At 39.0% G+C, this 15423-nt stretch overlaps 1 protein-coding gene across 8 annotated transcripts in view; it reads right to left on the reverse strand.

Annotated features, from left to right (window-relative positions):
• Window positions 1-15423, reverse strand: part of ZNF827 (zinc finger protein 827) — a 107243-nt gene that overhangs the window by 50265 nt on the left and 41555 nt on the right. For all 8 annotated transcript variants that reach the window (XR_010372752.1, XR_010372751.1, XR_010372749.1 and 5 more), the window contains exons 4-5: window positions 14869-15352; window positions 1821-2054 (exon numbers count right to left, since the gene is read on the reverse strand). Coding sequence is in view for 3 of the 8 variants with exons in the window: in XM_064450276.1 (XP_064306346.1) it covers window positions 1821-2054; window positions 14869-15352 (718 nt within the window). In the remaining 5 variants the exon portion in view is untranslated. The remainder of the gene's footprint in view (window positions 1-1820; window positions 2055-14868; window positions 15353-15423) is intronic.

The raw sequence follows: 15423 nt of genomic DNA on the forward strand, positions 1-15423 counted from the left end.
AGTATTTTCCTCCTTTATAGTTTCTGCCTTAGATGGTAATTCAGAAAAGTGCAAGTTGGAAAGAGTGTATGTGATAAACTTGGTATAACCCCACCCACTGGCTGATTCAGGAATACCAGCTGCAGCAATACCAAGGGAGTAAACCCTGGAGTTATTCTTTACCTTCTGATCTATGAATTAACCCAAAAGACCACTGTTGGCAAATCTGCTCAATCACTAAGAGTTCGTAGGAGAAATGTTATACTAGTGTATTTCTTACTACAACCTTTGAAGATTGGAAGTTCCCAACAGAATTGTCTAAAGACTCAACCAAGATTTTATACATGCCAGATTTCACTCATATAAACAGATATTTAAGGCACAAATATTCTAATATAATAGTCTCTGATAGAACCTTTTAAACACAGCCTGCTAGTGCTGAATTCAAGATTCACAACCAAGAACCCTAGTGTCTCTGAAGTACTTGAGAAATCATTAAGTTATGGAGCTCTTTATTACAATAGTTATATAAATTTATATGCATCAAGAAAAATAAAGTCACAGGTTAACATTCATTAGGCTGTAAAGTTCTGTTACCAGAACACCATACTTAAACCAGTTATCAGCAGCAACAGTGCACTATATCAATAACAAAATGTTTACTATTTGGGAGTCTGTGAAAAAATTGGGAAACTTTGGCTCTGATCAACTTTTGTACCTGGGAAGCACTTTGTGCACCATTAACATGGAAGGCTTGCAAAGCAACGATTCAAATTCTTCTGCAAATGAAGTGTGCAGATATGAACAGGAGTGGATTAACTTCACATTAGAAATTATGGGGGAGATCCTAGTCAGTTAAAGTCTTTCAGGTATAAATTTGAGCTCAAATTCAATGTTGACAGTATCCAACCAAGTCAAAGAATTTCAGATAGGGTTGGCAGGGATCTCAGATGTTACTAAACTGGTAAGCATTTCCACTGGCACCTCTTGTGTCACTCTAGCATACTTAAAAAAAATAAGTCTCAGTCTGCTTCAAAACTGGACAAAATTAACTGATCCAGTTGAGGTGCGGAAGTACGAAACCCAGACTCCCAGACTGACTTTCACAGCTCGGTCCTAAAAATTGAAGTCTGTTAGAAGTTCAAAGCCTTTTCATCATTCACATAACCTGACCCAGCAGGGAGAATCTACTCTTTTACTCTCCCTTAAAGTTAAACCTTGATTCTGACAGTTAGATACAATGAAATTAACAGAATGTAGATTTTTATTTTACTTCCTCCAGCTGTAACAGTACATGTGTACACATGCATACTGTCTACTTGTCTGGCAGAAGGATGTATCACTAAGGCAATGTGGGCAAGTTCAAGTGGTCTCCCTAAGAGCAGGAATCTGGCTCAGTTTACATCATTTTTTTAATAATGTATCTTACAATTTTGAGTACAAGATATTGTCAGAAAAAATAAAAGGCTTTAAAAGTCATCATTTATAAAGCTATATCAGGTATAGTTCAGTACAGACACATTCTTATGACGTTAATGAAGAGACACGTGAACAAAATGTTATTAACATGTTTCGGTACATTTTAAAAATGACAACATCTAAAAGCTTGAAGGCATCATTTCTTTTGACTTATCCCATAGTCATTAATTTGAAAACCAGAGCACAGATAATTGGATACTATGGCGACAGATCAAACTGAGATGTCATGGACATGAACCTGTGTCGACAGACCTTTTCAACTGTTCCTTCACTTGCTACTAAAGCTAAACATTCCTCTGCAAGGTAAACCTGCTAGCATACATGAAAAAAACCCGTTGAATATTATTAAATTAAATATCTACCTGAGAGTTTCATGAGGAGCTCAGATGCTGCCTTCACTGACATGTCCTGCCTCATCACATTTGCCTGCGGTTCCTGTGGCTTGAGTTTCTCCTCAGGGGCATTTGGAGCTGAGACTTCGGATTCCTGGCTGAACACATAGCTGGACTGAGACAAGGCTGAACTTGCAGCTTCTTCATCCTTAGGTTCCTCTTTCACTTTAAATTTTGGAGTCAAGGGCTCTTTTTGATTTGCAGCTGTCGAGAGAAACAAGTGAGACTTCATGAGGTATGTAATATATAATCATAGAGCAGCTAGTAACAGGAAGAAACTATAACCTGAGAAATGCTAGAGCAGGTACTGGAAGCAAGCATGTCAAACAGTATTCAAAGATGCTTCAAGAGCTAAACAAACTTCTGCATCTTTTGTACAAAGGGACAGTTCGGAAACACAAAAACTGCTCAAGAAACCATCCTTCTCTTACTTTTTTGCCCCTACTCCTCCTAAAAGCATTCCCTTGGTCATTGGTTTGTAGGTCTTGATGTAAGTTTAAAACATCATTTCACATAAGGGCAAATTTGGCAAAGACCATGGGTACTAGGTATTGAGTCCTTAGAGCATGGAAAAGAGGTAAGAGATGAAGAGTAGAAAGATAAGAAACCTGAGAGAGGAGTAAAAGGGAAAAGAACAGCAAAAATCTTTGGTCCTAAAAGTTGGTATTTGTTAAGAAAGAACAGAGGGATTTTCAGAAGACAGCTCTGCACTGCAAGATGCTATTAGAGCACTGTTCCAGGTACTACATGCATACAAAAAGAAAGAGAGCAAGTGTAAAGTAATCCTTTCAAATACTCCATGTAAGCAGCTGTACAGCCTCAGAGAAGGGTAGAGAGACCTTGGTGCTGCTTAAAATCTACACAATGAGCAACATTGTTCTTGAACAGTCTTTCTGATACCCCTTGACAGCAGTAGACCCTTTACACTGCATTTGTTGAAGGGATAAAACCAAAAATACCTCTTAAATGATACTTCCAAACCCAAGCAATACAAATTCATAGGCAGACTGCAGGACAAACAGGAGGCTAAAGAAATTGCACTACTTTTCAGCAGCTCTTATAATTCTTCATGTTTGGCCATTAAGAGATACTTCCTTCCCTGCCTTAGTGGCTTTTTCTTGTTCAAAATTTCACTTTCAGTTCCCAGTAACACACAGCAAATGGCTTGTTCAGTGCCCCAAACTTTGATGAGTTTACATCTTTCTCACCTCTCTAAACCTCTGTCTCTACAAATATGAAAGACAGAGCATTGTCCCTGTTTTATCTTTCTAAGCTCTCTCACCGTTTACCTCACTACCTCTTCTACATGTTTTCCTCCTTCCACATGACAATCCCCTGCCTACCCTCATGATTCTTGCAGATGAGCTCTGTCAAATCTCACTCGGACCACGTAAGAAGGGTGTACCCCACCACCCCTATCACAGGCTGCGGCAGGGCATTAGAAGCCAACGTGCACTCCTTGCTGCAGAGAGCTGTTTTACAAACCCTTTACATGAAGAGGAAAAGCCAAGGAACTGGCATATCACAGGGATGGTGATATCCAACTGAAGGGGCAGGGTACTAACAGGTCAAATCAACCCAACAAAATCTGGCAGCATTCACCCGCTTAAGCCCTTGGTCTACTTTCTCCTCTACTTCACTAGTTCTTACCTACTCTCCAACTCCCAACTTTCCTGGCTTATTTACTCAGATACTTTCCTTCTCAGCAGTTCCTGCAAAATCTGACTCCTAGAGAATCTGAATTCCTGCATCCCACTGTGAAGTGCTCATCATCTCCCTGAGACCTCAAACCTAAAATATGGGGTACATTTGCCATCTTTGTCGCAGATAGACACTTCCATTTGCTACTTTGAGCTTTGCTCATTTTCACACAGTCCATTGTTTTGTGTTTTTCTTTGCGTTTGGGGTTTTTATTACTATCTTTTAAAGCTAACACATTACCATGTAACACAGCACTTACAACTTTTCAGTTTATATTCCAGGATTGTTTGATTTTTCTCCTTTCTTATTGGTTGACAACCAAAGAACAAGATTAAAGCAAGTGATATAAACAGTGTACACATAAGCGGCGTGTACATACACATTGGTGCTATTCACTACTTCAGAAATTAAATTACCTTATATATGTGTAATTTTAAATATGACCTATAAGCACTTTTACCAGTATCAGGAATTGTTTTTTTCTTTAAAAAAAAAGAAAAGAGCAAAAGCAGAAATATGAAACATTGAAGCATGCTTTAAATAATCAAAATACAGGTTAAGGCTCTCAAGTCAACCTGAATTTTACCAAGGTACTTAAAAAACAAACAAACAAACAAAACCCCAACAAAACCCAAACCATCTATCTTCTTCATTCAGGCCTACATCTTTCTTGCTCAGTCTATTCTGGGGTTTGACATGGGGTGATGAATGACCACCAAAAACCAGCCAATGACCAAACCCACAACCCAAAACCCCCAAACCTTCTATGCCACACTACTTTTTGCATTCCTTCTCTTTTAAAACATGCCCCTCTACCTGCTACTGATATGAAAAATACCTCTACCAGGAGCTGAGTACAATTGATAGAGAGCATTCTGCCTGAAATTTCAGAGAACCTGGAGAAAAAAAAAAATTTTTAATTTATTCATTTCAAGAAGGAATTAATTCAAATTGTCCCAGAAAATAAAGGAAACATGAATCTGAGTGAAGACGTAAAGATGACCCACTGAGAAAAATCATTAACTTGTAAAGCCAGCTATGTTTCTGCCCATGAACCAGGGCAGAAAACAAACCAGACAGAAGATGCACTACAGACCAGCATACACTTTTACCATTTAAAATACATAGGTGATATTAAACTCACGTACATTGATCAGTGTAAGTTTGTAACCATTATAAGCCAGGCTAAGAACAATGTAAAAACATCCATACAGAAACAGAATCACTGTAACAGAATTCACATAATAGCACAGCCTTAAACGTGGAACATTTTTCAGAGCCAGGTGCTACCGTTTGCAGTGGCAGATGCCTTATGGATTCCCCTACCACAAGAAGGAGGATCCAAGGGGGCACTTTTGGAAGAAATCAGCATTCATTAAACCCTCTTATCACCAAGCCAAAACTCAGCAGCCAATCTGACCCAATCTGAGGGCAGCTGTCAAGTGGTACCTCTATGCTCTTCATCCCAGGGTGTTCTCAAACTCTACTGAGATAAGGCCAAGTTCCAATAGCTCAGAGAACCAAAAAATTCAAGGCAGGTCATCAGAGTTTAAATAGTTTCATGATAGCAACACACCCAGAATAACCTGAAGAGGGCATCCATCAAATTTCCTTCCTTTCTTATGCCTCACTTTCCCATTCTCTCCCTACCCCACACATTGGCTCTACTGTGACAGCACATGCTGCTATAAGCTACTGCCCCCTCACACTTCTGAGCTGCCACCTGGAATAACAACGCTAAAACTACGCTGACAACAAACCCACCAGCACAACATCAGCCATCATCTAAACAAGCTCTCCACAAGATTTGTATCCTCAGTTTGTCCCTGTGTGTCTATGAGATATCACCTATGAGAAATATAAAACATAGTCAGAGTCCCACAATCCAGAGGAAGTCCTGAAGTATTACGTGAAGGGGGAAAGAAACCCAAACTATTCTTCTTACCTGTGTTAATGGTTCTGCCTGCTCTAGCTGCTTTGCTTTGGACCAAAGATAGAATTAATAAATTAGGGAAGAAGTAGGGGTTTATTTCTTTAATTAACTGACAGTACATTGCTTGAACTGACCACACCTTCCAAAACCCAAACATTTTAATTGTAGACAAATCACAAAAACAGATGAGTTATTTACCTCATTTTTCTTCCCCCAGAAAACAAATAACAAAACCAGACAACTATTTGGTCTGATTAATCAGACCCAATTGTTGCAATTAATGGAGCTTTTGCTTCAATTAGTGGGTCCTTTACTCTTGAAATATACTAAGGCAGATTCCAACATAGATGAAGATTAAATAGAGCACAAAGGAAAAAGGGGGAGGTTGTCCAGTCTCTCATATCTATACATTAAAACTAGAGGGGAAAAAAAACCTGAAAAAACAAACCACCCCAAACCCAACAAAATCGCCACCACCCTTGCTTCTGCCCCATCTTGGATCTACAGTTATGGGCAGAATTGCTACACATGGGAAACAGCAACTGTGATGCATCCACTAGTCATATTATGGAGAACAATAAACAGATGTAAGAAAAATCATTGCAAATAGGGAAATAAAAGTTGACTGAGACCAGTTTTTAAAAAACCCTATGATTGTGGAATCTTTTAAAAATTAGTACTAGACGAGGATTAAAAAGATGATGTTGAAGTCTATGAATTATATTTTTACTATGAAATTATTACTCCCCAGAAGGAATAGTGTCTTCTATCTACATATAAAAATAGATACATATACATATACTTAATTAGTATTTAACTTACATTTATCTTGAACTGCAATGAGAACAGACTGAAGGATGTGTTGCCTGCAGACTGAATCCAAAAAACTCAGCAATTTAATTTTTAAATACACAGTGAGGGGGGGGAAAAAAAGCCAAACCAAATCCCAAAACCTCCTAGCAAATGCAACTAACAGGCAGTGCACTCTCAAGCAGGGCTGGTAATTCTCCATTAATTCCATTCCATATCCAGGGGAAAAAAAAAAACAAACAAAAAAACCCCACCAACACCACCAAAAAACCCAAAGAAGGATCTAGGCTGCTCATTTTTATCTTCCTGAAGACTGGAATCATTTGATCCATTTGGCAAAAGTAGATGATGAAAGTTATAACACTTTCCTCAAACTGCCAAATGCCACAAGAAAAGCTTTGGGCATCTGCCACTAATCTGAAACACTCTTGATAGAAGCTGCTAACTGCATCAGTCCACTTACAAGGATTTCTAAATGCTCAAAATGTTTATAATTGAAAGAAGAAAAATGGGCTGATTACTTCAAGCCAAGCTCAATGTTACAAGTCACAGTCAGCAAGGAGTTGGTCACTGTTCCATCTGTCTGACCAAAGAACATGAGAAATAAAAAAGAATCCACAACAAAAATGATGCCACAAAAGAGGCCATGACAAAAAGTATCTACAGAGTTGGGGTCGAAAGGAACTGTGATGAAAACGCCACAGTACACTGCTGCACCATGGTATTATTTTACAAGTGGTGCCTGACTACAGCTATACAGACAAGAGAGATCAGGCCAGTCGTGGCTGAGGGAAAAGGGGAAATTGCTGACACATTCCAAAAGGCAAACTGAACTGGTCTCCTTGAGATCTTGCAGGAAAAGCTACCTTTGTGATTCTTCTCAGAGCCACCATGGCAAGAGAACCATGGCGTGAGTTCCACCTGAGGAAGAAAGGATAGTGTTTTATCCAGGTCCTTACTGGAGCTAGAGCATCTGAATGGCACAGGAAGCCTTCCATTCCAGGTGGTAAGTTGTTAAGTTGCGGTCGTTAAAAGAAATGAAGGACCTTTGAGAGATCAGTTCCACAGTATTTGGAAGACACATTTTCCCAACACTGGGCGTCACTGTCCTGAAGGCAGCTGTGGTCAATAAAGGGTATGACTTGAGTCTTCCACTATTTTTGCTCTAGTAATTGAAATGTGCAGGTAGGTGTTGGCATTCTGCATGGAGACTCTGTCTTATATTTGATGACAAACACTGCAGAAGAAGCCACCAGTGAGCTAACTGCTTTGTAAGAAAAAAATCCATGCAATTGGAACCTGTTGGAGAATCTCCAGACTAAAATCCAATTGGGCTGATAAATTATGTTCAACTTATTAAACATAGAGGCTGTCTACACTCTAAGTGGCCCAAAAGGAGAAATACTGTTCTTCTGGCAGGACAGTCTAGCTGGTCTCTCACTTCTTTTTAGTGCCTTCTGCCCTGGAGTATTAATCTGACCCAGAGACCTCATGTTACCAAACCCTCCTGGGATTACTAACTCAATTACATCTCATTTTCAAAGCTCTCTACTCTGCCTTCAGCCAGATAAAATAATCTATAGGGCTCCAAGGAAGAGGATGGGAACTATCAATGAAAAACCTACTTATGACTCAAGGGTGATCAGCATTAAAACATTTCTTTTTTTATCAAAGCTGTGGAACAGCAGAAAAGACCATCATGAGAAGTATGACGATGCCAAGAGTTGCCACCTCTGAGCTTCCAGACACCACTTAAAATATGAGGTCTTCCAAACTCCCTTGCTTAAGTATGGTAAAAATGTGTAAGCAGAAGTTAAGAAAAGGCCAGCTAACTATCCTGACCTTCTCTAAAGCTGCTTTGCATTTAAGGAGCTGTAGTCAAACAAAATGAAACACAGCACTGAAGAATGTCAAGTCCTCCTACTGTCCCCTCAAAATTTCACAATGTCCTAGTCCTAGTGGAATGGAGGAATTGGGCAAATTGTTAAGGCACCTGTAGGACCCCACACCCCCGCCAAGCCCCAAGATGTCCGTTATACAGCCAAAGTCCCAGCTGCTAAACAAGGCTGTAATATCTGCCAAGACCATCTTCTCCATTCTGGGTAAAAATCAAAACAACAGCAGAACAGGTAATATTCTGGGGAAGATGGAGAAAAAAGGGGGGGACAGTGAAAGGAGCCAAGGGAAATTTGTTGCTGAAAGAACTGTTTGCAGTATGGAAATTTCTTCTCTCTACAAAGGAACAGAAACAGAGAAGGAGAGAAACACCACCAGACTGACCTTTATATTTTTTTAAGAAAACAAAACCCAAAACAAACTATCAGACATGATTGAACTAACAATGTCTTAAATTCCCATTTTGGATAGAAGTGACAGAAAGGCTCAGGAGCTAGGACTTCTGCCCAGAGTAATGGTGTAATCAGGGAAGCAAAAGAGCCATCAGTCTAGTCTAGTCTTATACGTCAAGTATAAGGGTTTGTGAAGGTATTAAAACTAAAATTTTAAGCACAGAGCTGGTCCAGAATCATATTTATGTCTTCTTTTAAGTTGTATTGGGATAAGTACACAAAAAAGCAGTTTGTTATCCTGCATTTTAAATGAGTGAATTAGAACAGAGCCTACACTACTTTGTCTTGCTAAATTCTACATATTCCTTCAAGGTTTAAAGCACGATGGGTATGATTTTAAGGATGTCGGGAAATTGTGGATGTAAGACTAGCAATGGCTGAAAAGAGATTGTAACAGCGGTGCTATATCAGTAGCAAAGATTAGTACAAGCTTTTATTTGCCCAAGTTTTAATTAGTTGTGCTATTGCCCTTTTTCAGTTTTGTTTTAAATTAAAAGTCTATATAGAAATTATGAAAATGTGAATCTGGAGCGGCACTTCAAAGAGATCTTGATGACATCAGGGTATTTACACTGACAGCAGCATTATAGAATTCACAGTATTTTTAAATTAAGGATATGGCTCAATAATTGCCAGTCCTGTGAGCTTACATATTCTAATTGAAATTTTACTTTCTGGCATAAGCTATGAATCCTAAATATAGGCAGCATGGTCTTTTCTTTGGAACTTGCTACACAAATACATCAATTATGACAATTTAATTGGACATGCTTTTATTTTATTAAAAATAGCTGTTTGAAGAGTTCAAGCCAGTGAGTTCAGTACTATCAATGGCAAATGCTACAACATTTCAAATTATTTGTGTTACCTTTAAGGAATGCAGTATTTTTTCAAGAGCCAAACAGAACAAATAATCGAAGTGATTACTTAGCTTATCTCCTAATATTTTTGTATGTAGCTGTCTGATGATTTACTATTTCATTATTCCGTTAATGGAATCGGCTAACAAAACACAAATGCAAAGTCCAAGTACTTTGGACAGTCACAAAAATCCCATGGTGGCATTATTTTCCAAAATAAAGATTTGATTCCTCACACGATAGTGACAACAGATATGACTTAATCTGGAAGAAATCATAGTTTCTCATTGGTCTTAACAAGGCCAGCCCCAAACCCTCAGCATACTATCTCTCCTTCCTCCTCCCTATTTTAAAATATTTTTCCATGCGAGTAACTTGGGAAACATAAAAAGAACTGCAGTAGCAGGGCACACTTGATAATATACACCATCGCAAGATGAAGAGATGTGCTTTCTAGAGTAATGCACTTGCTGAACACAGAGAGGTGGGGGAGAGCGGACAGCAATGAAGTATGCTTTACAATTACTGTTTCCACACAGAATTCCTTAGAGAACAATACTGCAAGAATCCCATTCATTTTGATGGGATTCTTTTTTTTTTTTTTTTTCCCCAAATGTTATGAAAAGTAACAGCAGCACACAACATAGGCACAGTAATAACTTCACTAGAGTACCTTGGCCATTGTAGTTTGGATCACTGTGAAAGCTGTTTTTTATTACAGAAGAAAATAAGCCTTAGAAGTGGGTGGAAGGACACTGGTATTTAAAGAGGTGCATTGTATAATATCTGCCACTGAAACCTTTGAGACGGTAAAAACAAATACTCTGCAAATTAAGATATGAATGCAGTTACGAAGTTTTGGTGTGGAATTAATAATAGACTGGGGGAAGAAAACGTTCTGGCAAAGCACTGATCGAGCAAAGTACTCAGGCAACTTAAAGCATACAAGCAGTCCTACTGAAATAAGAGGGGGAAGATTTGAAGGTAAACACATGACCATGCTTAAATATGCTTCTGTTTATGTTAAAAGTCATCTGCTAATTGTCTTTACAAACAAAAACCCTTTCCAAATTTAAACAAAATTTCAAAGTTTTGTAAATTTCTCGTGAATTTAAAAGCATCTCCTACCTTAAACTAGGACCTAGAGAACTGAATAAAATTTCAAAATTTTTTCTTCTTTTCAGATTCAAATTTGTTGATTTGCGTTATGCCTTATTTCATAAAATACGTAACTGAAAATCTTTCTGGCAAGCAATGGCACAGAATTAGGGCTGAAGGGATCTCAAAAGGTTACCCACACCAATGTTTCTCAACCTCTTTAAATCTAAAGCTCCCCATAGCTTATCTGAAAAAAAATCAGGGGTCATTTTGAGCACTGGCATTACAATTAATTTCTGGGCCTCTCGAAATCAGGTCTAACTCTGAACATCTGTAAATGTTTTCCTCACTTTGCTTCTCTACAGCTTGCTTCTTGTTTCTGTTCAGCTGAAATTCCTTGCAACTGCTTCTGATGTCCTATGGCTCACTGATGGAAACACACATATCTAGTCCATCTTACTGCCTAAAACGTGATCAACCATATCTGACCCGTAATTATCTAACCTGTTTTTAAAATTCTCCAATGGCAGAGATGCCACAATCTCTCCAGCCAAAATATCATAGAGATCTAACTACCTCAACAGCCACCAAGATGATCAGAGGACTGGGAAGGCTGCAAAATGAGGATAGGCTGGGAGAGCTGGGTTAGTTCAGCCTTGAGAAAAGGAGGCTCAGAGGGGATCTCATCACCATGTACCAGTACTGAAAGGGGTAGCTACACAGAAGATGGAGGTTCCCTTTTTACAAGGAGTCACGTGGAGAGGACAAGGGGGAATGGACACAAGTTGCTCTTGGGGAGATTCCAACTGGACACAAGAGGAAAATTCTTCACATTGAGGACAGTCACCCATTGGAATAATCTCCCCAGGGAAGTGGTTGAGTCGGCCACGTTGGACACCTTCAAGAGTCGTCTGGACAGGGTGCTGGGCCATCTTGTCTAGACTGTGCTCTTCCCAGAAAGGTTGGACTAGATGATTCCTGAGGTCCCTTCCAACCTGGGATTCTGTGATTCTGTGAACTTTTGGAAAGCTTTTTCCTAATGCCAACTTAAACCCTACAGTTAACCTGTTATTTTTTTGTCCTAATTAGGATGAATCACCAACAGATTATTTCCTTCTCCCTGCAACAAACCTTTTAATCCATTAAAGATTTATTAATGACTCTCCTTAGTCTTCTCTATAGGCTTCACAACCTCACTCCTGTTTATCCATCCTCACGGGACATGTTTTCTAAACCTCCAGTCATTTCTGCTGCTCTCTTTTGAAGTCTTTCCAACGGTCTGCACTCTTCATAAACTATAGTGTCAAAACCTTGGACTTAAGCAAGACTGAGAAGAGCAGGACTGTTTCCCCCTTCTTTGAGGCTGTTTCTCTCTGTACGCATGCCAGCACAATGACTGCCTTTTAGCACCAGTGTGACATCATTAACTCCTGTTCCTTTCCCACAGAACTGTCACCTAGCTGGTTGTTCCTAGTTTTATATTTGTGCAACTGTTTGTTGAACAGTTGCACATGTTTTACAGATCTCTTTTGACTGTGAACTACTTTCAATGTACTGTTTTCCAACCATCTGATATCCACTTCACCTAGACTAGAAAGGTACTGCATTGTACAGTCAGAAATAATACTGAGAGTCAATATTAGATACATGCTTATTAAAATACAGTTTTAAAATTCATAATAGTAAATAAACACCAATTTTATACTGTCTTTCACCCTAGGCATACCAGTTAAACTTCTGGAAACTGTAACTCTTAGGTCTGAAGGGAGATAAGCACTCCTCTGAGTCACATGTTTAGAAAGAGGAGAGGCTGAAAACTGCACAGAAATTAAAACCAACAGGCCCTGAGGTCTCCCACGAAACTGGAGGCATATGAACCGACACCAACCAAGAAGAAGAGCAGCAAATAAACATTGGGAAGCAAAAATAAATGTTCATTTAAACCATCAATATTCAATAACAGTACATGCCAAATTCTAGAAGTCTATATATCTATCTACTGCTTCTTTCTTAGCCACAAGGCCTGTCAGAGAAGAAAATTAGATTGTTTTGACATAATTTGGTCTCGACAAATCTGTGCTGGCTGTTACAATTGGCATATACAATTTGAGATGTCAAAAGATTTATATCATTGAGAAGGTAGGGCCAATAATTGAAGTTCTGATGGGCCTAACAAGAGAGTGTCATAATAAAGAAATCACTCAAAGGAACTCGGTTCAGCAGAACAAGCAGTCAAAAAATGCAGCTAATACTTAGCCAACTTGCTAAAAGGTAATTACTTCTACTCTAAATTTATGCACACTGTATGGAGAAAAGCCTGAGCTAAGTGTATATAACACAATATAAATCTCAGGAGAAAAGAAATTCCTTTCCTTTACCATTGCTCTTCTTGTGTAGTAAACTTGGTGACTGGCAGTACATTTTCATCCAAATATGCACACATACAAAATTACAGATACATCTCACTCCCCCAGTGACTTTATAACATGTTGCTAGGTAACAGTGCATACAAGTCAGGTTTCAAGACCTTTAGTAAGTCACCATAAAATAACTGCATAGGCCTTTTGCATGAATAATGTACATTTGTATCCTTTTTCTGGTGCCAATAGATCAGACATTGAAAACATGACTGTCTGCCAAACTGTAAACAGCTCCCCATCAACTGCTACATGAAAAACAACACACCAAAATTTTGTATGTTTTCTCAGCTTTCAGGCTTTGCCCCCCTCTCCTGCTTTCTGCTCTTATTCTTGCTGCATGCAGCCATCATGAGCACTACCATCTACTGATCAGTACAGCTGTGCCACTTAGTGCACAGCAACCCAAATTTAAGACACGGATCAGAACAACAACATATATGGAACAGCTGTCAGAAAACATAAAAAATTGATTTCATATAAAGTCCAAATTTGAAACTCAAAAAATGTACAGGAAAAAATGTACAAGCAAATCAACTTGCTCATTTTTTGTTGGTCATAATAATAAATTATATCAATGGATTATTTTTTCTTTTTAAAGGCGAGATTTCTGTAGCTTCTTCGAATCCACACAGCAAACCATTTATGCCAGCTCATTTCACTTCCTGCTTGTCCTCAGCTCTTTTTCATTTTCCTGCTTGGCTCCATGAAGCCTCAAGGCTTGATTTCTTGTGTTTACCCATTCTACTTGATTCTCCACAGAACTGCAATCCCAGAGGTATAAAGGTCTGAGCAGATGAGGACAGCAAGCCTTTCCAAAATAAATGGCTGCAGTTTCACCAAGGCAATGGCATTAGGACAGAGCTAATTCCTTAGTTTGCCTTACAATAAAATTTGCTAAAATGCCACTTTCATTCTATTTAAAGGAAAAGGCGACAAATTATGCTCTATTGAAAAGGGTATCTTCTACCTCCAAACTCTATAACTTGCCATAGGGACTTGCCATCTCCTTGTGAAATAGAAGTTTCTTTAGTGACATTTTTCCTGACTTCTTTCTCCTTAAAAATTAAAGGCCAATTTTGAAAACATTTAGTATAGAACATCCCCCCAGCATATCCATAATTCTGAAGTGTTCAGTCAAATCAATAAAAGAGCACATAAAATATAACAGAGTCACCCTAAACACGACCTCCACTTCAGGATCTCACATGAGTATCAGTCTCACAGCAATAATCTGACAGTGAAAGAAAACACAAACACATGCTTTGCAGTAGATGTAGATTTCAATTAAAACATTAAAAAATTAAAAACTATTCATTAATCTCTAGGACTACCTTTTTTAAACTCTTATTAATCAAGTAGTGCAGTAATGTTCATACTTCACACTTATTTACTAGTTAGACCTCAAATACTACTCTCAAATGAATGTGACCCATACTTTATTGGTCCTATTTAACAGATGGTTAAAGGCAGAGAACTTAAGAGCTGAATTTTCTAACATGCTGGGCACTTGTGTCCCTCAGTGATTTCAAACCAGAACTACAGGTATTCAGCGTGCCTGAAAAACACATCAGATGAGATCTGCCAAGGTAACTGTCAAACAACATGAAAGCCTAGATAAAAAGTTCTCACTCCTAATCCCAGCAATTAAACAGCAAAATCCCCCTCTTCTCTCACCAATTCCCCTCTTCCCTCCATCACGCACCTCTCCTTATCAAAAGAAACAAGAAATTATAAGTTAAGAAGTTGCAATGTTTTTCTCCCTGCAATTCCATGACTTAGCAAACCCACAGCAAAGTGTTTCTTAGCCCATAAAAGAGCAGCTGATGCTGCATTTTCCTGCTTAATTACCTGACAACTTCATGAGAAAATCTGATGCCATCTTGACAGAGATGTCTTGGCTGAATAGTGCTGATGCTGTATTGGCCACAAAGTCAGAGGAGTCTTTCAGCTTTGTGTTGTTGGGAGCTCTGTCAACAGTGCTAAGAGCAAAAGGTGCAGCTGAGATGCCATTGTCATCTTTGGGCTCTTCTTTCACTAGTAAAGGTGGAATACCTCCACTAGGCTGCCCAGCCACATCAGGTGTTTTAGGTAGACATGCTGATCCCGTAGGGTCAGGTCCACCTCCTTCCCTCTGTGGTCCTGGGCAGGAGTCACTATTTAGCTGTGGTGACCCCTTCACCTCAGTTTCTGGTATTTCCTCCTTGACTTTGGATTCTGTCCTGAGGAAATGTTGATGGCAACGCATATGGAGTTTCAGGCTGAAGTGGCGGGAGGAGGTAAAAGGGCATAGCTGGCATTGAAAGGTCTCACCCCTGTCTTGGTGCTGATGAACCTGGTTAAAGAGGTGAAAGATAAAAGCATGTATTAAGCAAAAGAGTTTACTAGCATTACAAAAATCTCAAC

The sequence above is a fragment of the Phalacrocorax carbo genome, chromosome 4 (genome assembly GCF_963921805.1).
Source record: "Phalacrocorax carbo chromosome 4, bPhaCar2.1, whole genome shotgun sequence".
In the NCBI taxonomy this organism is placed as follows: Eukaryota; Metazoa; Chordata; class Aves; order Suliformes; family Phalacrocoracidae; genus Phalacrocorax; species Phalacrocorax carbo.